The sequence below is a fragment of the Macaca mulatta genome, chromosome 2 (genome assembly GCF_049350105.2).
Source record: "Macaca mulatta isolate MMU2019108-1 chromosome 2, T2T-MMU8v2.0, whole genome shotgun sequence".
Lineage (NCBI taxonomy): Eukaryota > Metazoa > Chordata > Mammalia > Primates > Cercopithecidae > Macaca > Macaca mulatta.
Genome location: NC_133407.1, coordinates 32,076,351 through 32,102,487, shown reverse-complemented (window position 1 = coordinate 32,102,487; position 26,137 = coordinate 32,076,351). Strand labels below are relative to the sequence as shown.

The 26,137-nt window shown below is 43.8% G+C and overlaps 1 protein-coding gene across 7 annotated transcripts in view; it reads right to left on the bottom strand.

Moving 5' to 3' along the window:
* The window catches only part of RFTN1 (raftlin, lipid raft linker 1), a 203,300-nt gene that overhangs the window by 84,411 nt on the left and 92,752 nt on the right, over positions 1-26,137 (bottom strand). For all 7 annotated transcript variants that reach the window (XM_028843652.2, XM_028843654.2, XM_028843653.2 and 4 more), the window contains exon 4: positions 8,641-8,749. In XM_028843652.2, coding sequence (XP_028699485.1) covers positions 8,641-8,749 — 109 coding nt within the window. The remainder of the gene's footprint in view (positions 1-8,640; positions 8,750-26,137) is intronic.

Genomic DNA, 26,137 nt, shown 5'->3' with positions numbered 1-26,137 from the left:
CACACCCTCCCTTCCTTCCTGGGCGATTTCATCCATGACGGTGGTTTCAGTTACCATCTGCCAGCCGGCACCTCCAGCCCAGACCTCTGCACAGAGCTCCTGAAGCACAGACCTCACGGCCCGTGCTGCAGTCATCCTTATCTCAGCAAAGGGCCCCTTAATCCAGCACAGAAGCCGGACCAGCCTTGTCCTCTCCCTCTCCACGGTGCCTCGTTACCCCATCCAGAAGCAACCCTGGTGGTCTGCCTGGCTCAATATTTCTTAAATCTACCTACCTCTCTGCATCTCCATCAAGACGCTCCACCTAAACTAAACGACGATCTCTAGTCTCTGAAGAGCTACTCCAACGGGGTCCTAACCACACCCCTTCTTGCCCCCCAAGCCAGTCACTAACCTGCAGCCATTCTGATCTTTCCAAAGTATAAATTTGGAATCATTCTCCAGCTGTTCCTGAAAGCCCTCCAGCAGCTTTGCACTACACTTAGGATAAAGGGCCCCATCCTCAGCCTGGCCTGCAGGGCTGTATGGGGGCCCGACTCGCTCTCCAGCCTCACCCCACCTCACTCGCCCCTCTGCCATTTGCAGGCAAGACACAGTGAACTCCCTTGTGCTCCTTAAGTCAAACGTTGGCTTTGTCTGAGCTGCTCCAGGAGTCCCCACCAGCTCCACCCTCCCTTCCCTGTTGACCCTCAGGTTTTGCTATGTACACTTCATGAAGCACGCCCCCAACACTGCCAGCCTGGGGCAGGCCCCTTGCCATGTTCTACTCGACAGCACTCACCCATTTGTGATCCTACAACCCTCGCGTGCCCATCTGCTCCGTGTCTGTGCCCTCAGCTAGACTCTAAGTTTCATGTGACCAGGGCATTACCCAGACCGGCTTACTAAAGTATTCCCAAACACTACCAGCAAAGATTTGTTCAGAGAAATGTGAATGAAACCTGACCCACTTGTGCTGGATGGTAGATTCCCGCAGAGGGAGAAAAATGAAGCATAAGAATGTATCTCCTTTTTTGGGGAGTGATTGAGACAAGCATATGACCCCTTCGCTCCCTCCAGCTTAAATTAACTTCAGCTAACCTCTCTGGACAGAACAGGAAGATCACAGGCCAATAAAAATAGCAAGAGGACAGAGGATCAAGAGAGGCCAGGGTGGGAGAGGGACTTCATAAGAAAACAGCAGCTCCAGGCAGCAGCTCCTGCATTTTTTCCTCCATTAGGAACATCTAAGCCTGTAACCTTCCTCCTCCCTCCCCTGCCAGCATCAAAGGAGGGGATGTCCATTCCCTCGTGCCCCTCCCATCTCACCCCGCCTGGAACCTGCCTCCATCTTTTATCACCTCTTCTCTCTCAATATCTTTCAGCTTAAAAAAATGTTTAAATCTTCCAGGCATGGTGGCTCATGCCTGGAATCCCAGCACTTTGAAAAGCCAAGGAGGGGCCAATCGCTTGAGCCCAGGAATTCAAGACCAACCTGGTAAAACCTTGTTGGTTTGAGACCACATGGTGAAATGCTGTCTCTAACAAAATTAGCTGGGCGTGGGAGGCTGAGGTGGGAGGATCATCTGAGCCTGGGTAGGTCGAGGCTGCAGTGAGCTGTTATTGTGCCACTGTACTCCAGCCTGGGCAATGGAATGAAGCCATGTTTCCAAAAAAAAAAAAAAAAAAGATGGGGTGGGGGCTCAAATCTCCTGTTTAAACTGCTCTTCTGTCCTTCTAAACATATTTACTTAAGCCCATGGCAGGAAGGCCTCTGCCTGTTCTACACCATGACAACTACTCTTGCAAGACTTACCAGTGGCCAAACCCAGTGGGCCCCTCCCACTTGACATCCTCCCGGCTTTTGATACTATTCTCCATGTCTTCTCAAAGCATGCTCTTCCCATGGATTCTGTAATATCACACTCTTCTGTTCCTCCCTCTACCTCAGAAAAGTGCTATTTTTCTTTCTCTGGATTTTACCAAAGTATATCTCCGTTATGAATCGGGAAAAAACTGGTCCCTCACCACAGACAGCATGAGACAAACTGGTCTAGATCCTGCAGTCTTTTTAATAGATCTGTCTGCTTACACTGAAAAACCAAGAAACCTCACGATATAAACTTACCAACTTCTCTAAAATAAAGCCAACTCTGGGTCCATATTTCCACCAGGCGTCAGAGAGCAGAGGCTCAGTGGAAGCTACCCCTTGAGATGGGCGTGTACCACTGCATGACCATCCTCACCACAATTCCTGCCTGCTCTCAGGGTTGACACCTCAGACACCCACATCTCTGTTCCTGGCCTCCTTGCAAGTCCCAACCCAACAACCACAGTTGCCTTCTGGAATGTTCCCTGAGTGTCCCCCTGACCCCTCAAGTCTCTATACAACCATCCCTGTTCTCATCACCTCTCTGCCCCAGGGCTCCTCATGCTGCATTCTTGGTCCTTACAGATGACCCCATCTCACACCTGAGTCACTCAGGTGTCATCCTTGGCACCTCTCTCCCTTCGATGACCCAAAGGTTTAGTGATTATTCCTCTCTTTCAATGTATCCATTAACTTGATGGTTATGTATTAAGTCCTGAAGATACAACAGTGAGCAGGGCACCCCACTGCCCCCGCAAAGCCTGCGCCAGCCGCCAGCTGTCTTCCACTCTGAGGACATACTCATTGCTGGGATGACACTCCATTTTCTGCCTTTACTTCCCCCAACACCCACCCTCCCCAGGTTCATCTGTTTTAAATGTCACTATTCTCTTGGTTTGTGGGTGGGTTCGGGAGCAGCGAGCACAGGAGAGCCTTTTTAACATAATTTTCATTTCACTCTGAATCAGCATCTTACCCTAATTAAAATTAGACTCTCTGCACTGCACTTGTGGAAATGAAGCTCTGAATACTCAACAATCAGCCAGAAAGTAAATGATGAGTCATTTATATAACACAGGCGAAATTTCATCATCCCGGAGGTTTGGGATATTCTGTTTCATTAAAAGGAGCCATTGAGATGTTTACATCTGTCAAGGTGCTTTCTTTAGGTTGAGGCATAAGTAGCATCATTCGGTTTTCTGAAGGACAATGTACTTGGTTTAATCCAGGACAGCACACTCGTTGAGTGTGCCCGACCAACTGCTCTTCCTCAGCCTTATGCCTTCAGCCCATGCTCCTGTCCACGCCAGCAATAGCACAGAGTTGCCCACCTCGCCTCTCAGTCTCCTCCAGTCTCAGTCCCTCACTTTGCAGAGTGAGGGTCTTCACTGCAAAGGCTCAATGGGCCAGTGCAAGATGAACCTAGTTCTTAAGTTGATCGGGGAGGTCAGGCGCTCCATCACAAAAGGGAGTCAACCTGGGGAACGGAGCCCAGAGCTGAGGGCCTGAAGGCAAAGGCCCCCATGTCTTGTCTAGACAAGGGCAGAGAGTGTGGCTTTCTCCTGCAAGCAGGATGAGGCAATTTCCATCAGCAGAACCTGGGCAGCAAGACCTGGAACCCATCCTTCACTGAGGGGACGCCTTCGAGACACTCCAACATCTGACCCCATGTACCCAACATGTGTTACAGCCATTTGCCTCCTATTCTCAACCTCACATCCTGGCTCCGACAGCCTCTGCCTCTGTCCACAAAGGGACAAGCTATGCAGGAGAGGTAGCATGGCCAACAGCTCATGAACGTGGTCTCTGGGTCCAACAGGCTGGGTTCATATCCCACTCCTGCCATGCGCAGTTATAACTTTGGGCAAAGTGCATAGCTTCTCGGTGTCTCAGTTTCATCTGTCAAATGAGGATAAGTCTTCACAGGCGAGAGATGAGGGTTAAAGGTAGAGTGGACATGAGCACTTCAGCATAAGATTTGCCTGATGCATAAAGAGGATTCCCTCTGCAGAGTAAAATCTCATTTTAAATTTAAATAAACCATAGAAACACAAATATGGGCCAGCAGCATATGAGAGACAGACACACCCATATTTATTTTTGTTTGTTTTTCTCCTGGCTTTCTGTATTTCTGCCCTGGGGCTCCATGCCATTCCCTACATCTTTACAGTAAACTCACCTGACTCACTGGAGCTCGCCGGACTAGGGCTCTGCTCCACGTAATCAAAGGAAGCCCACCCAGAATAGGCTTCCTTCTCTCTTTGTCCATCCCACACTCAAGCCAGATAGGACTTGGCTCTTCCTCAGCCTTATGCCTTCAGCCCATGCTCCTGTCCACACCAGCAATAGCACAGAGCTGCCCACCTCGCCTCTCAGTCTCCTCCAGTCTCAGTCCCTCACTTTGCAGAGCCCTCATTTCATACCTCTCCGAGGCTCTCTCCGGTCTACCTAGCCAAAGAAACTTCTGGCCACTCTGAAGCCCCTTGGCTACCCACTCGTGCCTCTCCTATGGAGGATCTAATCCAGGCTCCATCATTAAGCAGTTCCAGCCCCTGGACAAAGCCCTCTGCCCCCTCGAGCTTAGCTTCCTGGTATCTAGAAGGCAGACTCCACTGTCATTCTGGTCTCTCACACGGAACTTTTGAGAGACCAGAAGCACATGCCAGAAAGTGTGCCCAATGACTGAAAACTTCAAGGTGCTCTCCAAACTGTAGGCCTTTCCCATAGACGCTCTCATGAATGAACAGCAATTTGCAGATGAACACGTAGGCTCTTCATTCTGTGTCACTCTGCTTTACAATCCTCCGGGAGCTCTGAGGAGTGCGAAATTACAGAGGCCCCCACGGATCTGCCAGCCACACAGTCTCTGGGTGCACCTGATGGGCTGGTTGAGCCCTCATACCAAAGGAACTCTGGCAGCACCATCACTCTCTCACAGCTTCTCAATTCCTCATCCCTCAAGCATTCGGCTCTAGGACTTAGAAACAAAATGTCTCCAAGTCTGCCCATAACTCTGCATTTTAAATGTTCTGTTGTCCATAATAACTAATTTCCATAAAGGGCCAGTAGGATGGAGCACAGCAGGACACAACAGGAGAAAACAAAATGCAGTAACGTAGATTTCATTTGACCAGCTAGAGCACTCAGAGAAAGTGTCAGACCACATCAAAAGGAATGGAGTCATCGTCATCTTTACACAACTCCCCTCACACTCTGAAAAGTCATGATGGAGAGGGGCGTAAATTACGGCGTCTTCAGCTAATTTTACATGATACACACACAAATGACTTCACTTTTCCTAATTGAGAAATAATGAAATCTTCTTTCCCTCCTCTCCGTGTCCTCTATCCAAAGGTTCTGCTAATTTAAAACATTTGGTGGAAAAATAATACTGGGGCATTGTTCTTATAAAAAAATCTAATCATTTTGAGTTTAATTCTAATCTGCAGAGAAGAATATGAACCTGTCCTGCATGATGGTACTATGACAAAACGAGTTAATTACCATCTCATCCTAAGATGAATCTACTTGTCATAGGAATAGGAGCCATTATTTCACACAAAATAATGACCCAGATAGAAAGCAATGACTGCATCTAAGGCAACCAATGACACAGCTTCATCTTGACCTAACTGAACGGCAATTAACAAGTGTCACCACTACATATATATAAATACGGCCAAAGCTATTCATTAAATATTTGCAATGAAAAAAACCCACAAATGGTTTTTAGCGTTCTTCTTCCTGGGAAGCACCTGTGGTCTTCTACCTGGTGTGATGACAGAAAAATTTACACATGTAAAATTCAGCCATCAGTTGGAATAGCCCTGGGCACTGGAGAAGTACATGGAGTTGTCCTCTGCTCTTTGCACACAGAGGTGGTATTTTCTTTAGAAATTACGGCCAGCAACAGAAGAGAGGAGTAGGGGGAAGAGGGCCCAGTCCCATTATTTTATCCCACTTCTTGTTGTCATGGCAACTGGACTAGAAACTAAAACCACAGCCAGCAATGACAGCGAGAAATGCTGGGTCTTTCCAAGTCCAGCCCTGTCCACTGACAGACAATGCGGGGGCTAATGGAGGGGCAACCTCAACACACCTGGCTCCTCCAAGGCAGGAATGACCATAAGCCACATTTCTGTTTAGAGGAACAGAGATGGAACTCTGGGATAAACATCTGGAGGCACTCCAGGTCAGAAATCTCACTGCTGCCCTGGTGTGCAAGCTGTCCAGTCTGTCTTATTTAAAAACCAAGTGTATAACAGTAGCAGGATGATATGATGGGCTTTAAAGCATATTATTTTCAAAACGTTAAGAACAGAATTCTTATACTATAAGTATTCACTTAATGTTATCAATAGGTTCCTGGAAACTGAGACTTTGAGCAAAATGACAAATAAAACCAATTTTCTTCTCAAGGTTAAAACTAAACCACATTGAACGAAATGGAGGACCTTCTGTATGCTGTTTCACTAAAAGTCAGTTTCCAAGAACCTACTGACAGTGTTAAGGACTTATTCTACAAATACAGAATGAGCAGGTGTCATTTACTTAACAAATTACCTGATGAATCATCAGATACACGTGTGTATACACACATACTCAGTGGGGAAAAAAAGAATGCTGGTATAAAAGTTAAAATAAAGACTGGCTAATGTCCTTCAGGGCATAAAAACCCTAACTTTGAAGGCATTTTCCATTGGACAGATGTACATCTCCACTTGGGTACTACAGAAACGATACCCCAGTAGCCCGCAAATCGGGCTGTTTCCTGAAGAACTGAGACAGGACCACTGTCTCAATGGGTCAGTCATGCAATGCCCTAATTTGGTTAAGACAAAGTCACCAACTCATATCAACTCATATGTTTTCTTTCTTTTAAGAGACTGGGTCTTACTCTGTCACCCAGGCTGGAGTGCAGTGGTGCAATCATAGCTCACTGTGGTCTCAAACTCCTGGGCTCAAGCAATTCTCCCGCCTCTCCTAGCCTCTAGAGTAGCTAGGAATATAGTCAAGCACCACCATGCTCGGCTTTTTAAAAAGACTTTTTTTTCTTTTTTCACAGAGATGGGGGGTCTCACTATGTTGCCCAGTCTAATCTCAAACTTCTGGGCTCAAGCAATCCTTTTGTCTCAGCCTCCCAAAGTGTTGGGATTACAGGCTAAGCCACTGTGCCCAGCCTCAAATCACATGTTTTTAAAGAGCATATTTGAGAGTGGGCAGCGCCTCATGCCTTCCTTTTACCCGCTAACCCCTCAAATATTCCAAGCATCTGAGTCTTAATTACAAAACCATTTCTAAAATGAGTTTTTCCTGGTATTCAGATCATAGGGTAAATTCTATCTCTAGGATGTCCCTATACAAGTTGATTATTTGCAGCAATCCAAACAAAGATGGCTCTATTTCTATAGAAAGCTACATCAGTTATAAAAACACTTGTGTTCTCAGGCTTATGCATATGTGAACAAAAGCTACTTGCCCCACCCCCCATTTCTTAAATAATAATCTGAATTCTACCAGAGTAGAAAGAGCCTCCCTCATCCTCGTAAAATTACCAGAAATTCTGACCTCAGAGATCATCCGGCTCCTGGTCTATGGCCCATAGACCCACACATGAGCCATACATGAGTGGCTACTCCCAGAGTCCCCGGAGCCTGAACACTCAATACATGTTGAAGGGAGGGTGGCAGCAGGGAAACAAATCTCCTTTAAAGGGACAACCTAATCATTTCACTGTTCTACAAAATTCCTCTCAACGCCTTCCCGCTGCCTTTACAGTCCAGTCCCAGCTGTCTCTGGCTTCTTCTCCCGACCCTCACTCTCCCCCGGTGTTCTTTTGATTCCTCTCGCTCCCTCCTGCCTCAGGCCCTCATGTACACTGTTCCCTGTTTGGAGGGCTCCCCAGCCTGCCCGAGCACAGCCGCATCCCCAAAGACACCCCGTCATCCTTCCCATCTCGGCTTCAGGTACCTTCTGGATCCCCTTGCTCCTCAGCTCCGGCCAGTTCCCGCTGGTAAAACTCACTAGTTCGGCTGTTTTAGTCTCTGTATCCCAGCATCTGGTACTATTCCTGGCCCAAAGCTGACAGCTGACAATATTTATTAACAAATTCCCTAATTGGCTGATTGGACCTCAAATCACAATCACCTGTATGGGGTGGGGAATTGTCAATTACTAGGGAACACTGGGTAAGAAAGAACAAGATAAGCATCAAGCAGTGAACTCAGCCCCAGTTTGGGGCTGGGACATTCCTTCTGTAGTAAATGTCCTATTAAAACTCAAGTAGACCCTACGGTTGGGCACAAAACCTCATATGGCATGAAGAAAGGTTCAAAACCAGACATATTTCTGGGCAGATATGAATTCCCTACAACTAGGCAGTTTTCCCTGGTACGATCGAATGTGGGTGGCCCAGGACTCTGGCATGCTCCCACACTAGGAAGGGAAGGGGGCTTGCAGCAATGAAGACCCACAGATAAAAGGAAGGTGGGGTCTGGGAAGTCACATCACCTTGAGGGTTTGAAAGGAGGCCTGGTGCTGGCCTGCAGCTCTGTCAGCTGTTAACCCCACTCCAGCTGGGAAAGACAGGACCCAGGCTCCTGCATGCCTGGGGAGGAGGGGTTAGCCATCTTGTTCCAGAGTCCGCTCTGGAGTCGGCTGCTCCCCTGTGGGGCTGCCCAAGGTTTAGGTCACAGCTTTTGCATGGCCTCTGCCCTAAGCCAGCTCCCTGCCTGTTCACTCAGGTGAACACTCGCAAACCTCTTCAACGGTACCCTGACTGCAGCGCTCACCTTCTTAATGAACTCTGGGATGAGTTTCTGGTCTGTCAGGTGGTCTAAGGAGGAACAGCAATCTAATTCCAAGATGTAGCCTTCATTGTGAAGATCACTCTTCTGAGATCTGAAGAGAAAGAAAAGCACACACACAAACAGATTAATATCTTGCATAATTTGGAGACAGTCTCACTCTTGTCACCCAGGCTGGAATGCAATGATGCGATCTTGGCTCACTGCAACCCCCACCTCCCGGGTTCAAGCAATTCTCCTGCCTCAGCCTCCCGAATAGCTGGGATCATGGGCACCCACTACCACGCCTGGCTAATTTTTGTATTTTTAGTAGAGATGGGGTTTCACCATGTTGGACAGGCTGGTCTGGAACTCCTGACCTCAGGTGATCCGCCCGCCTTGGCCTCCCAAAGTGCTGGGATTATAGACGTGAGTCACTGTGCCCAGATGCATATTATTTTTTTAAAAAAAAGAATCACTGGGTCTTTAATGAAGCCCCAAATTCTTTCCTGAAAGTAATGCCAAAAAGGCACTGATGAAAAATAGTTTATGGAAACTACTCAATTAATATATACAGATCCACATCATAGAAAGACCTCCAAGATGCAGCATCGTGTAAAACACATCATTATAGAATGATGGGTTTGGTACAATACAGCTTACATGTTACACACACACACATACACACACATACAAGCGCTCACTCCAGTAATGTCTATTTCCCATTGGTTTATATCTGCCAGGGCACAGAAAAAGAACAAGCAAGACATACACCAAACCAATAATAGCAGGTACCCCTGGGGAATGGGGAGGGCTTATGTGGGAACTGGGGCTAGGTGATTATGGTATGGATGTGGGGGTGGTGATCAAAAGTGACTTTAGCCATAATCCCTAATTTTTTTCATTTTTAAATGAAAAGGATATATTCCTATATCACTTAGAAAATTAAAAATTAATTTTAAAAAGACTTTAACAGGGTTCAACCCCTTTAGAGGGCAATTTGACAAAATCTATCGCAATTGAAGATGCATTAAAGAAAGACTACCAAGCAACTAAAAGAAATTCTGGGAAAACAGTGTGGGTGTAAAGGGCTGTCTGAGGTGAAGGCCTGCGGTCTTGCTGTCAAAGGAGAGGCTTCCCAGCACACCCTGCCATCTCTGCACACAGGGACTGCCTTCCAAAGCACCACCACACAGACATCCCTGTGATACAGCACAGTTCAGAACTGCACCCGTTCAGGACAGCCAGCAGCAAGAGCTCACCAGGAGGAAATTCCACCACTTCACAACCATTCACAGGCAGGGCTCCTGTACGACACTCTAGCGGAAGCCACGTGGTTGTCAGAAATTGAAGGGGATTCCTTGGCCCAGCCAGGCATATGGCAACAAGAGTGGTACTGCAGCTACGGCTGGCAGAATGTGCTCTCTCTCCTGGGTGGCTTGTGGTATTGGGGAGTGGGAATTAGAGACCAAGGTTCCCAGCTCCTTGTCCAGGGCTCGTCATGTACACAGCTCATCCGCACTGGTGGAGGAGGGAGCAGAGCCCTCCTGGCCCACTTACGAGGCTGCTCTACCGAAGAGGGGCCCCTGCAGCCCCTGTGAGAGCAGGACTGTCCAGAAAATCCATACAGCAGGTGCTTCCACACTGAACTCCTGAGGTACATGCATCTCACCAGTTTCTAACTGTGTATTTGCTGTAACATTTTAAATGAATTTCTAAGATTCTTATATAGCATTAAAAGCAATTAGGCTACCATTAACCATCTGTGTATGATTCACCTTAAATTTAAAAGTGAAAAAAATGAAAGAGGATTTGGTTTTCCCCAAGTGTGCCACTGTGATTTGATAAGCAAACTTCAATAGCTTATTTTTATTTTTCCGTCTAACATACCCTTCCAAAGGTAGGGCACTGTGGTGCACACATTCAAAATGTAAAAGAATAAACTGATTTCAATCTGGGACAAACTAATTCCAAAAGAATAAACCAATTCTGAACCCTAACCTTTTTGCCTTAATACTTGGTCAGAGACTAGACTCATGTTTTAATTTCCTCCCTAAACAAAAGACCTATTAAGAGGAACTAAGGCAGATGATTCCAGACTTTTGAAAAAGAAGACTTGGTCAAGACACACTGTCATACGTATCATGTGAGGTCTCAAACAACAAAAATCAGGATGAGGGAAGGGGGTTCTAAAATCTAAAATCCAGCTGCTCTGTTACATGGAAACTAATGTCAGTCTATATGAGGTTATTTAGAAATATCCATTGAGATTTCAAACGAATAGACTAAAAAACTTTTCAAACGAAAAGACCAAGTCAATGCTGTGTCCATTAAGTACAACGTTCATAGGATGAACAAAAGGAAGACAAGTCTGTCTGTAAGCAACTCACAGCCCAGATCGATTCTAGGGAATCATCTGTAGCATAGAATCTAATAAGTACCATCTTTGGTTCTGGAACAAGAAGTTCCATAACAAGAAAGGAAGCTCTGGTTCATTTAATCAAATAATTAACTCAGTTACATTTGAACTGAAAGGAGCACAGAAGATCAAGAAAAATAGGCATTACAAATTTTTTAGATGAACCATGGAAAATTACATCTCAGCCTATGGTTTCTTGGAAAAGCAAATCCAATGCATATTGGGGAATAGGTGAGCAAGTAATAGGCATTCCCCTGCCTTTGAGAATTAGCTCCTCAATTTGAAATGAAAGGATTATAACACTGAAGAATGACCGAAAGGGACAGGAAGGGGGAAATACCCCTAAACCCCTCGAGGACAGATGCTGGCTGCCAAGCCTTGAAGTCAGCACTCTGTGATGGTGCAGCTGTGGCCTCACAGAGGAGGAGCTGAAGGCAGAAGGCACAGTCACACAGAAACTCTCTCCTTGCCACTAATCCTATGAAAAACAGCATTAAATCCACTAGCAAAGTCCTTTAGGGCTGCCAGAGGGAGTTTCTGGGCTTCTCAGCACTGGAGGTGGGGAAGTGAGGTGGTGGTGGGAGGACCATGGTTGTTGTGGCAAATACACCCTAAGATGACCCTCCCCCAAATCCCCACCTCCTCGTGTTCACACTTTTGGGCAATCCAGCCCTTTGAGTCGGGGCAGGGCCTGTGACTTGTGTCTACTCAATAAAACATGGTAAAGGTGATGGATGTCGCTCCTGTCATGGCTTTATGTTATATGACTCCCTCTGAGCTAGAGAATCCCTTACTGGCTTTGAAGAAGAAAGCTGTCAGGAAGAAGGAGAGAGCCACATGGCAAGAAACTACGGATAGCCCCTGGCTAACAGCTGCAAGAAAACAGAGATCCCAGTCCTACAACTACAAGGAGATGAATCCTGCCAACAAACTGAGGGAGACTGGAAGTGGGGCTTTCCTCAGTTGAGGCTCTGATGAGACTGCAGCCCCAGCCAACACTGATATTACAGCCTGATAAAATCCTGAAGCAAAGAACCCTGATAAACTACAGAAACCATATGATAATAAATATGTACCATTTTGAACCATGAAATTCGTTATAATTTATTACAGAGCATAGAAAACGAACACCAAAAAAAAAAAGAAAAAGAAAAAAGAAAACAAATACAGTTCCTGGGGAGGAAGACATGGCAGTTTCATGCTTAGAACAGGCCACCCACTGGTGGCCAGGACTAGGCCCAAACCCACAAAATTCAGCCAGACATCTGACAGCAGCCTCCATCAGGTGAGGCGTGTTCTGTGTCCCTGAGGGCAGGGACCACCCTGGGAGACAGAAGTGGACATGTCCTAGAAGTGACTTCCAGGGGCTGTGGCCTGGCTGTCCAAGATACCACAGGACAAAGGAATAAATATTCTGCTATCAACCTAGTTTCTATGAAAGAAGCATTAACCTGAAACTCCCGGCTGAGCAGGCATTGCCACCTTCCTATGGGGTAGTGGAAATACCAGGTATGCTCCCCAAAGGGCCACGTCATTGTATCATCCTGGAAGAGAATATGGGAAACCACCCAACTTCCCCTGGACAGAAGTCCAGATGGCTTCCCCTTTTGGAAAGGACAGAGATATCTGATTTTAAACAGTAAGAAAAAGAAAACACAGAATGCATTTCTGGGGATGCACGCAGGGTTGACTAACAGCAAAAGCCCCCCCCCTCCCCCCGCCACCCAGCCTACTTTATCTGGAAATTAACAGTAAGCACTGTCCAATTCAATAAAGACACTCTGAGGAGAGCATGACTAATAATAAAATATGCTTCCCCATCACTCACCATCCCCAACTTGGTAAATTCCAACAGATTTACTAGTTAGAGGCTACTGGTGCTAGAGCTAACTAGAGGTAGGTAATACACCAGCTGGGAGCCTTTGGGCAATTAAACTTTCTGTGCTTCAGTTTCTTTCACTATTGAATGGGATATTATACGGAGCTATCTCTTAACATTGCTGTAAGGATTAAATAGGACAAAAAGAAGCAAAGCCCTTAGCACAGAGGTACAACATCCAGGCTCAACAAATCCTACCTGCTACGGATCTATTATGATCATCTATAATTGTGTTCTTACTTTTCCTTCCTAGCACATTTCACAGTTCATAATTACTCATTCATTCATTAAATACGGACCAAACTACTACTGTGTCAGGTACTATACTTTAGCATTCATCAATAGATAGAAGAAACAAAATCTCTGCCTTCATGGAGCTAACAATCTAATAGGAGGAGAAAGACAATAAGCAACAGACATGCATGAGCACCTATCAGAGTATACCCAATGGTGGGAAGTCTTGGAAAAAAAAAAGAAAAGGGCTGGGCACGGTTGCTCACGCCAGTAATCCTAGCACTTCGGGAGGCCGAGGTGGGAGGATCATCTGAGGTCAGGGGTTAGAGCCCAGACTGGCCAACATGGCAAAACACTGTCTCTACTAAAAATACAAAAATTAGCCAGGCGTGGTGGTGCATGTCTGTAATTCCAGTTACTTGGGAGGCTGAGACAGAATTGCTTAAACCTGGGAGGCGGAGGTTGTAGTGAGCCAAGATGGCACCATTGCACTCCAGCCTGAGCAACAGAGTGAGACCCCATCTCAAAAAAAAAAAAAAAAAAAAGGAAAGAAAGAAAGAAAAAGAAGAAAGAAAAGAAAAGGATAGAAAGAAAGAAAAAGAAGAAAGAAAAGGAAAGGAAAAAAGAAAGAGAGCAGGGTAAGGTAAATGGCAGGGGCAGCAGGGAGACAGTTGTGGTTTTAATGAGGGTGGTCGGGATAGCTGCACTGAAGAGGTGAAATTTGGAATCAAGACTTCCAGGAGGCAAGGGACTGGACCATGGTAATATCCAGGGCATGAGCTCTCCAGGCAGAGGGAACAACAGCCCATGCAAAGGCCCTAAGCTGAGGTCATGCAGAGAAGCCCTGTGGCTGGGGCTCAGTGCAGAAGGGCGCAGGGAGGAAGACACAGTTGGAGAGCCTCAGGGGAGCTGGATAGTACAGACATTCAGGCCACGGTGAAGACAGTGGCTCTTACTCAGAAGGACAGAGGAAGTCCATGGAGGGTATGGAACAGAGAAGTGACATGATATGGTGAGTTTTAAAAAGGATCTCTCTGGCTGTAAGGGGCAGCCAGGAGCCCCTCTAAGTGGTCCAGGCAGGAGATGATGGTGGCTTAGACTGGGTTGGCAACAGCGTCCTAGCAGCAGTGAGAAATGCTGGGTTCCAGTTATATTTCCAAGGTAAAACCTTCAAGATTTTCATACGAACAGGTTGTGGGGTGTGGAAGGAGGAAAGCAGATAAAGATGACTCCAAGGATCTTTGCCTTAGCAACTGGGAGAATGGATGACTTTGCCAGAACTATGATGGGGAAGGGTTGGGTGGCACAGGCTTAGTGGGAGAAGAAAGATAACTCAAGTTTCAGATATGTTGAATATGACATATCCAGAAGACATCCAAGTTGAGATGTGTGGTAGACGGTTGAGTGTATATATATATATACTTGAATATATATACTCAAGTCTGAATGGCAGGAGAACAGTCTGGACTGCAGGAAAGGCAGCTAGAGATATAAATTTGGGAGTCATCAGCCTCCGGGTATTACTTAAAGCATGAGGCTAGATGAGATCTCCATTAATGTAGCGAGAGAAGGGTTAAGAATTTAATTTTGGGACCCTCCACCATGAAGAGGATGGGGAAAAAAGAGGATAAAACAGCCAAGGAGCTAAAGAAAGAATAACCAGGGAAGAAGGAAGAAAACCAAGAGAACATGTTTGTTTTCCTGGAAGTTAAATCAAGGGAGCAAGTCAAGGAGAAGGGTATGAGACATCCTGTCAATTTCCTCAATTAACAAATGTATAATCTCTCCAATTTCCTTATCCTCTTGAAATCCCAAGAGGAAAACTGGATTTCATATACCCTGTGCAAATAGGTGTGAAGAAATCTGTTAATCTGTTTATATGATTATCTAGCAGATATTTATCTGCTAGATAATCATATAAATTGGGCAGATTGTCAAATTTAAATGTTGATTTGGGTTTAGAATAGCTTGGCTCCTTGAAAAAAAAATCATCATCTTGCTGCTGAGTCATTTCTCAGAAACGGCCTGGGGAAAAATGAACTAAAAAGAGCTCTGACCCATCTCACATCTTGGGACCCCCTCTTATACAGAGCACTGGAGATTTGAGAGGCTCTACTTCACCATTCCAAAGGAATTTTCTGAAAGAAGTGAGAATAAAAAGATACTATGGGCAGAGATGTGATTTCCTGAAAATCAAGAATGAATAAGACAAAATGAACTCAGATCTTTACAGTGTAGCAACACAGTTTTAACAATGCACATAAGCAGAGTTGTTCTGATTGCTGGAGGCAATGGAGAAGCCACTAAGACATCTGAGCCCCGTTAAGTTTTAAAAAGCCATCACAAGATGACAACTAAATGCAGTGTAGTACCCTGGATTGGATCCTAGAACTGAAAAAGGACATTAACAGAAAAATGATAAAAATCTACAGTTTAATTAATAGTGAAGTACCAATGTCAATTTCTTAGTTTCACAAACATAGTATGGTAATGTAAGATATTAACGGTGGTGGGAAACGTGGGGAAGTGCATATGAGAATTCTCTGTAATACCTTTGCAACTTTTCTGTTACATCTCAACTTATTCCTAGGCAGGGTATGTTGTATCTGCCACTCTCCTAGAGATTTTCCTTGGGACATAACTGAACAAGTCCATGGAAAAGGGAAAAATAGACAGAATGACTTATAGAGATGAGTAATGTGGACTCTTGTATTCTAAGAGGAAAATAAACCTTCAAGGAAAAAGACCAGGGATAATGAAATAGAAGAATGGGGTCTGTGCTTCCTCTGGTTAGAAAAACTCAAAACTACTTCCAACTTCTTGCTTTCCTTACTTTTTAAATTTTTTTTATTATGGTAATATACACATCACATAACATTTACCATTTTAATCATTTTTAAGTGTACAATTCAGTGGCATTAAGTACATTCGCAATGTTGTGCAACTGCCATCACTATCCATTTCCAGAACTTGTTTTTCTTTCTTTCTTTTTTGAGACAGGGTCTCACTCTGTTGCCTAGGCTGAAGTGTAGTGGCATGATCAAGGGCTCACTGCAGCCTCAATTTCCTGGGCTCAAGCAATCCTCCCACCTCAGCCCCGCAAGTAGGTGGGACTACAGGCACATGCTACAAGGTCTGGCTAATTTTTTTTTGAATTTTAGTAAAGATGAGTTCTCCCTATGTTGCCCAGGCTGGTCTCTCAAAGTGCTGGGAACACAGGCATCAGCCACTGCACCCGGCCTCCAGAACTTCTCTGTCATTCCAAACAGTCCTCCTTTCTTTAACACCTTATATCCAGAACTTGGGCCAAAACTGAATGTGAACAAGTGAAAAAAGCACACACACACTAAATAATGCTGGTCAAACAAACATATGAAAGTAGATTTGGACACTGAGCACCTGTACATGAGCCTTTCCTAACTGCAAGGAAGGAGACAGCAAAGAGTCTACGTGCCCACATGCCGGAGAAATTCAAATGTCAACACAACTGGCCACAGATGTCAGCGTTATTTCAGAACATATTAAAAGACCACCTATTCTGTGTCAGGCTGACCTCATTACTCATACACAAACATCAACTGTAATGAAAACTGTGTGCAAACTCAGAGACGTACCTGGAGATCTTCACTCACCACCACCCCAGCGTCTGCCAAGGGTGGTGTAGTCATTCTCCAGGCAGAGGAAGGGTCAGAGGGCCAAACGAGGGCCGCACATTCAAAGGCCTATGGGCAATGAGTGAAAGATTCTTTCTGAAACCAAAGCACATAATCTAGACATTTTGTTCTCATATAAAAGCCTGCAGCTTTGGCCTTCCAGGCTCAAGCAATCCTCCCACCTCACCCTCCTGAGTAGCTGGGACTACAGGCGTGCACCACCACACCCAGCTAATATTTATATTTTTTATAGAGACAGGGTTTTGCCATGTTGCCCAGGCTGGTCTCAAATTCCTGGGCTCAAGTGATCCTCCAGTTTGGCATCCCAAAGTTCTGGGATTACAGGTGTGAGCAACCGTGCCCAGCCTTGTCTGACCCATTGAAACAGCCCCTCACTCTGCTCTCACAGTGGTGGGACCTAACCCTTTCCTAAGATGTTAAAATAGCATTTTTGTAACAAGTACTGCTACTGCTTATGAGTGCTTTAAATATTGGTGATTGTCACGGGCAAAACAGTTAACCCTCAAATCATGACAAAGTGCCAAGTAGTAAGTTGAATATGCATTTTGGTCTCATGAGAAGATCTAAAATGAGGCCACTAAAAAACAATTGCCTGTCGAAAAATTATTATAAACTATACTTCTAAAAAGTAAGTATGTGACTAAAAACTATGATACACATAACTTTTAAATAATAAACATGTAATAAATCCCATTTCAGCTCATAAACCCCTTAGATCTCTTCAAAGACCATCAGTTTAAACGATGTCTTCTTTTTCCCAGGACATTATGAAAAGGAGAGAGAATGTGCAGTTCATCAATGGGTTATTTTTGCTTCATTTAGAAATAATCAAAAGAAATGGTGACAAACACAAACAGATTACTAGGCACTTCTCCAGCCAGGAAAAAAAAAATACTAAATGTCAGTTGACAGAAACAAATTCTCTATCTCTGGGAAACAGGAAGGAATTTTAAGATTTTGTTTCCCAAAGCAACACCAAGCTCAGATAGAATAATCAGAACAGTTTTGTTTTTTTTTTTAAAGAAGTATTAGGGAGAGAACTGAGCTATAGATCTGAAAGAGATTTGTCAATGAAAGAAAAAGAAGGCTATTCCTAGTTTCATTAACTTATGCATAACTAATGACAATAAAAATCTCCACTTATTCATTCACCTATCCATCACCTGCTTGGCTGCTGACCACATATGAGGGATTGAAGGCGCTGCTCTCAAGTCTAGATCCTGCCCTCAAGTCTAGATAGACTGTATATAAACAGAAGTGCTATGAGAATTCAATTATTTCCAGTGTCAAGGATCAGGGGAAAATTGAAGAAGCAAGGCGCGTGTGAGCTGAGTCTTTGAGTCTGTATGGAAGTTAGTCATGGGACAATGGATAAAAGGACATTCTAGGCCTGAGAACAGAAATTAGTGAAGACCTAGATTGAGAAAAGCATGAGTTATATGATGGAAATAATAAATAGGTCAGTTAGGCAAAAGGTGTTTGAAGGTGTGGGTTGCCTGTAACTCAGCAGGGGCTGTCACGGCAAGCCTAGGGAATGTGTGGGTGAATCCACTGTTAGAACGAGTCTGTGACTGTGGGCTCTGCAGTGACTGGGGCAGAATAGTGGGAAACAAAGTTAGTGAGAAAGGATGGTACTCGCCTTAACTGTGAAGTACAGAAGAGTCACGGGTGGCCTTAGAAAGATACTACGACAGATTCTGGGAAGACGAAGCAGGCGGCAGTGTGTATGATGCAGGAAGAGGGGAAGTATATTTTAGGACAGCAGCAATGAGAACTGTGCTGAGATTTTTGTCGAAGGGAGTGGGCAGATGGAAGGGCAATATTTCTTGTCCCTGCAATTGGTGGTGGTTGTGGGCAGAGGAATAACCTGAACCTTCCCAAAGATGCTCCCAGTACAATAGGGAAAAGGTTTCCCATAATTTTATGAACCCTCTTTGCAAAATGAACCAAATCTACACAAATGCAATGAGGCTGCTGGAGTTAAAAGTTTCCACTACAGCAAAACTGAAGAAATACTTGAAGAAAAAATAGTCAAGTAAAAATCCTAGCGAATCTTTAAATAACGCACCTCAGTATAGGGTCCCCCAGGGGAGTTGTGAAGTAGGAAGCACAACGAAGGAGGAGAATTTACCCACAGATGAGTCATTGTCCTTTCTTCCAACATTCCCTTCCCCTTCCACAAAAGACATTCAGCACTTCTGTTGAAAAGAGTTTGGTATCTCTGGGAATATTCTGGACATGACGGGGGAGATGTGCAAATGATACTCCCACCACACACTCTCTCAGGGAGCTGTGCACGCCTACTGGGGACACATTACTGGGGACATTTAACTATCCGATCCTGCTATTTATTCTAGAGAAATCATCCTATCTCGCCGCTTACTGTCAGGGCTGGCTCCCTGGGAGACAAACCATCAGCCACTGTGCACTACAAGGAGTGTACTGTTAATTGTAAAGACCAAGAGGAAAACAGACAAACTTTGCCTCGGTGCTCCCTGTCTAATGGAGTTGTGAAAGAATTTCAATCCCCAGTGAGCTGGGCTACAGAAAAGAGGAGAGCAGCCACACAGAATGGGAGCTGGGGGAGGGTCCTGCTTTCTCTGCGATGCTGCAAGGCCCTCCTTTACATTGACTGATGTAGAAAGAACTAATATTAGTAGCGATGCATAATTAATAATATTTTAACGCAAATAGAACACTGAATAAAGGCAGTCTGCCTGACATTTACTGGTTCAGAAAAGTCACATATCTGCAAACAAAAATAGCAATAATAGCTTTTTGCTATTATTAAAAAACACACGGATAATAATTAGCAAAGCAACATAGGAATGATGTTCATAAGACTCTCTCATGGGCCCTGTCCAGTTAGGTTACAAGAAACCTCTTCTCTATGTGCACTGAACACACATGTTCCACATTAAACTTTGCTGATTGTTTTCTTCTTTTCTAAAACATCCCACCTATAGCCCCTAATTGAGTTAGGTGAGAGAAATGTTCTATACCTGTACAGTCCAGTAAAATAGTCACTACCCATGTTTTGCTACTGAGCACCTGAAATGCAGCCAGTGCAACTGAAGAACTGAATTTTTAATCTTACTTAATTTTAACAATTTAAATGGCTATACATGGCTAATGGCTGTGTTACAGGAAAACACAGCTTAAATCTGTTCTTAAAGTTTAATGTGTGTACAAATCATCTGGAACCTTGTTAAAGAACAGACTCTGATTCGACAGGTCTGGGTAGGCCTGAGAGTCTCCATCTCTAAGAACTCTCAGGTGATGCTGCTGCTGCTGGTCCATGGATCACACTTTGAGCAGCAAGATTCTGACTGCTTCAGGAACCACCAGTTCCAGCGAGTCTCAAATGCTGAGTGGATCAATTGTCCCCAAATTTTTCTGATCACACAGCCTGCCAGAAAAAAATTCCTGAGTACCACTGTACTAACATCTTACACATGTTATAAAACAAAACATACAAAACAGAAAATCGTAAACATGAGAAATGATGAAATAAGCAATATTTTATAATGATGATCACAGTGAGTTCACACTATTAATAGCTAATACCTCAAGGCAAAATATACACTTGAAACGAGATTCATTGTTAAGAATAATGGAACTATAATCCACTTTTCTTTTCTTTTTTTTTTTTTTTTTTTTTGAGACGGAGTCTTGCTCTGTCACCCAGGTTGGAGTGTAGTGGCACGGTCTCCGCTCACTGCAAGCTCCACCTCCTGGGTTCACACCATCCTCCTGTCTCAGCTTCCCGAGTAGCTGGGACTACAGGCACCTGCCACCATGCCCAGATAATTTGTTGTATTTTTAGTAGAGACAGGGTTTCACTGTGTTAGCCGGGATGGTCTCGATCTCCTGACCTCGTAATCCACCTGCCTTGGTCTCCCAAAGTGTGAGCCCCCGTGCCCGGCCCGACATTGTGTTTTAATCTCACACTGTGTCCCACAAAGCTCTTTCAGGGAGAGATGGGTCAGTGTAGCCATTTCTGCAGGTGTGCATGAGAGAGAGAGGATTTTACATTTACATTACTGGTATTCTCTTCAATCTACAATCACTTCATAGAAAATTTTTAAAGCCATGTGTATATTTCATGAGAGTTAATTTAGCTAAAATTACCAAAAGCGATCCACTAATTCACCTCACTGACATCTCAGTTGAAAGTGCTTCCCTGAACCAAGCCCTTCTGCAGCCCCTCCTGCTCCACACAGCACAGGTGACCTCTGACGTACACGTCAACCCAGGACACCACCTCCAACCTGAATGCTAAATATTATGATACATCATCTCTTTCCTTTTTTTTTTTTTTTTTTGTGAGGCAGAGTCTCGCTCTGTCGCCCAGGCTGGAGTGCAGTGGCCGGATCTCAGCTCACTGCAAGCTCCGCCTCCCGGGTTCAAGCCATTATCCTGCCTCAACCTCCTGAGTAGCTGGGACTACAGGTGCCCGCCACCTCGCCCAGCTAGTTTTTTGTATTTTTTTTAGTAGAGATGGGGTTTCACCATGTTAGCCAGGATGGTCTCGATCTTCTGACCTCGTGATCCGCCCATCTCGGCCTCCCAAAGTGCTGGGATTACAGGCTTGAGCCACCGCGCCCGGCCTCTTTCCTAATTTTTCAATAAAATATATAAAAATGAACACCTCAGTTCTCCTTCAACATTAAATATGTCTACCCCACTTTGGTAATAACCACTGTTTACATAGTACATAGAATTTTCCAGAATTATTATGAAGTTCTGAAATAAAATTTACCTCCAACAATAATATTGAACATTACGTTCTTGAAAACACAAGGTGGAAATTCTTCTTAAATTAGTATGTTAATATAACTACAATTTCAACAGAGGTTACCAGGAACCGAAGAAAATTACTTCAGGCTTTATATGGAAAAATCAATGTCCAAAAGTTGTCAAGATCCTAAAAAAGAATAGCGCCCTGGCCGGGCGTGGTGGCTCACACCTGTAATCCCAGCACTTTGGGAGGCCGATGTGGGCGGATCATGAGGTCAGGAGATTGAGACCATCCTGGCCAACATGGTGAAACTCCGTCTCTACTAAAAATACAAAAAAATTAGATGGGCGTGGTGGCGCATGCCTGTAATCCCAGCTACTCGGGAGGCTGAGGCAGGAGAATCACTTGAACCTGGGAGGCAGAGGTTGCAGTGAGCTGAGATTGCGCCGCTGTACTCCAGCCTGGTGACAGAGTGAGACTCTGTCTAAAAAAAAGAAAGAAAGAAAAAAAAAAGAATAGTGCCCTACTAGATGTTAACATACATTGTAAATTTATTATCAAAATAACACGGTTCTGGCACAAAAATCAGTAAGTAGATCAAAGAAACAATAAAGAATCAGGAATAGATTGGGATGTACATATAGAAATCCTAACTATAATAAAGGTGGCATTTATTCAATGGCAACGTTATGTTAACTTAGTAAGTGCTCTTGGCAAAAGTGGCTACCTAGAAGAAAATAAAAGTTAGACTCCCCGTCTTACTCCCTAAGTAACCCACTGGTTCTCAAATGGGGGCAGTTTTGCCCATCAGCAGACATTAGGCAATGTCTGGAATCTGTCACAACCGCAGGGATGGGGGGGTTGCTAGTAGAATCTTGTGAGTAGACACCAGAGAGTCTGCTAAATGTCCCACAATGTACAGGACAGTCCCATACACAAAAATGTCAATAGTACCAAGGCTGAGAAATTCTACCCTTACCTACCTTAACCCTCAGAGCTAAACAATTAAAGAAGAATGCTATTAGAAGACAAGTGCCAATGTGAAACCTGGTTTCTCCACTCATGACATGTGTGGACACTGGCTTGGACAAGTACCACCCTGAGTCTCATTTCCTTCATCTTGGCTTTTGGGAATAATGATAATGTATATCATGAAGCAATGACCACGGACTCCAGCCAGTCACAGCAGTAAATAAATGGTAGCTATGATGGCTGTTATCAAAAATGAGAAATCATATGAAGAAGTACCTACAAACACATAAATGTTCTTTACAAGAAAAGGGGCATTATGTTCCTAAGAGATCCAGGTTGCTTGACGGAGCAATTTTGGAGACTTAAACTATAGCAATATATTACAAATTCCCCGCGAGCAGGAACTGTGTCCATCTCATTCTCTCTGACAAAGACTGCTACCTTAGAGGACCCAACAGACATGTAATAAATACATTTTTATGTTGTTTTTAGGGAGCAGAGAGAAAAAAACACACTGATAATCCTAGAACCATTATTTACATATAATCATTTGGTGCAGAAACTGACAAGACCCAGCCAGCCTGCTGAATGGGGCCATTTGGGGAGCTCTAAGTGGTTTGCAGTAGTAGCCCTATATTCTGAAACTAGCTGGGGAATTAGCAAAGCCTCTCGCCCCACAGTGTAGCCATGGGGACTGAGGATGCTACAAAGCCCAGAAAATTCTCAGAATTCTCTGAGGATGTTTCTATAAGCTCTGGGGCCTCTGAGTTGAAAGACGATGTATTTCTGTGCCATGAGTCTCAAGATGGAACTTGAGTTCTATACTCACCACACACTCCCACTACCCACTCCAAACTTCAGAACTGAGAAGTCATTAAGAACTTCTTCAGCCTCATTTTCCTAGACATAAAATAAGAAGTGGGGAATGAGGGAAGATCAGGGTACCTTTCAGTTACAAAAGAGTGCATGTCTAAAACCTCTGCTGAAAGCACAATGATGTTTTTAACAAATATTAACAACAAAAACAACCATCATGAGGACATAGTGAGAATTAATTATAATACTGAAAACATACAGGAATGAAGCAAAGTGCTCTCAGACTCTCAGAAACAGGTGTTATGTGAATACAAGTTGCTAATTGGGTTTTTAAAGTCTTTGTAGCCATTTTAAGTTGCAACTCATGGTCGATGAATAGGAAGTGAATGAAATGATGTACTCATATTTATCATATCTTCATATACTTATAGCATTTTTATAGCATTTACATCTTTGTAAATGGTTCAATCTTTCAATCATTTAAAATATAAAATTTGGATAGATTTTAGAGACGACCATTATATCAAAATCTCAAGAACACTTAAATCACTAATAATGTACTTATATGCATCTGAACATTGTATCTCACCTACTTCTGCATTCATATCTAAAAGTGTAAAACTCTATTACTAGTCTTATCCAGGACCCATCACTGGTAATGCCCATTATATCTTTTTCAGCTTGAAAAACACACACAAAAAAATCTAAGTTACTTCTGATTGACAAAGAGGAAAAAATTTCAATTTTCAATTCAACAGAGTTGAATAGATAGACTATTCAATACAAGACTGCCACAAAGATTTAAAGTAAGACAATCTGAGTTCCTATATTTCATATGAGATAGACATATAAATAGAAAACTCAAATGCTTTAGTAAAATTATTTGCAATTAAATTACCTACACTGTATGCATACGATTCTCAAAATCATGTCTAAGTGTCCCTGTAGTCTACCTTGCAATGCTACCAAATAAATCTTTCTAGAGAGTCAATTTTTATTTAAAGATTGTATGTACATGTAGGTAGAGGAGACCTCTATTTTATTTAAAAAACAAATATAGACATTTCATGGTAGTGAAGTATTCACCCGAGTTTTAAGATTAACAGGAAATTTCAAAGAAATTTAGTGCTTTTGCTTTTGTTTGGGTACCTGCTTGCTGTTCTCTGTCATTTCAAAATCGTTCTGGGGAGAGGTTGGAAATCACTAGTGTGCTAATTCTCTCAGAAGAAACAAAAAAATTAAAAAAAAATGTGGGGAAAGACACAGGTCAATCAAGGACAGCTGTAGAACAGCAGTGGGGAAAATGAGCTCTCATACCAACCATGCACGTCTCTCGTTCTCTCCACCAGGATAAGGCTGATGCTTTGGAGGAAGAGAATAAGAGTAACTCAGCAAGCCATTTAGGAGTGTGGATTGGAAAAAATTCTTTCCCCCAAGAGAATGTGGCTTTACGCTGGCATATTAGATTGGAAAGTGCAAACACAATAATTAACGGTGAATCCTGAAACTTCAACACACCAGAAAAAGGGTGTCACTCCAGAGTGAGATGGGAAAATAGGAGGAATAAATTGAGGTAGTCTTGGTGATGCTGGACAGCTCCTCAGGGGGTACGGTGGCAGCCCTGAGAGCTAATCAAATCCTCCACACCCCTCAGGAAGCTCGAGAAAAATGATGAGGAAAGATACGACACCAGAAAGGAGGGGCAGCTGCCAGCAACGGGTGTTCACCCTTCCTAAATCGGAATCCAAAATAATGACCCACTAGCTAAACAAACACCTTCTCATTCCCCGCTCTGCCTTAAGCAAGAGCTCTGAATTCACCTTCCTCAATGTCTGCTCTCTGGGAATAAACCGGCGGCTGCAGTTTCCCATCACAGTAGCATGCATCAATCAGTGCTAAACCCACCGTTACTTTCTTCCCCACGTGTGATTCCAACAATCAGTGCACTCCAGGGCTGATCCTCGGCCTCGCGTGTGAGCGTTTTCTAGGGCACACCCCAGTAGGCGTTACCTACCCCCTGTGTATTTCGCTTAATTATGAAACCTTTTTCTAGAAGCCCTATAATTCTCCCAAGAGTCAAGGTAATTGGTAAAAATTAGACATGAAGAGACACAAGGCCACTTAAAGAGGACACTTTCGACTATAATTTTTTAAAGGATTTTCTTTTTAGTTTCAATATAATTTTGTACTTTCTCAATTTTGCCCTTTTCAAATGCCAAAGAAAATGTTCATATTATCTTGTAGGCTATAAAAAAAGGCAATATAATGCATTTGTACTTCACTTAAGGTCTGCAAAGATTTCCTTTCTTTGAAGGCCATCCTTTGAATGTCTTTTAAAAGAAAGAGAAGAGTGAAAAATAATGGACATCTATTCTTGTGGCAAATCACTGTTATTTTGGCAATGAAAGGATTGTGTGTGTGTATGTGTGTGTGTGTGTGTGTGTGTGTGTGGGTGTCTGTCTGTTCCATTACTTGAGGTCTGTGCTATGTGGCTGCATTATCAAGATATACTTTTGTTACTGATAAATATGTAAACCAAAGACAGATCTATCTTATAATGAATTTATGGTCCTTTAGTGAAAATTTGTAGCAAAATTCCAGGGCATGGTTTTATCCCACTCAATTCATGCAAAATCTATTGAGCAACATCTATTCAAGGCCTGGCACTCTGAGCAAGCAATGGGAATCCAAAGATGGAAGAGGATTTAGCAAAGGGAGTGGAGGTGGGCAGACATCTAAAACACAGTAACAGGAGAGACTGAGATTCC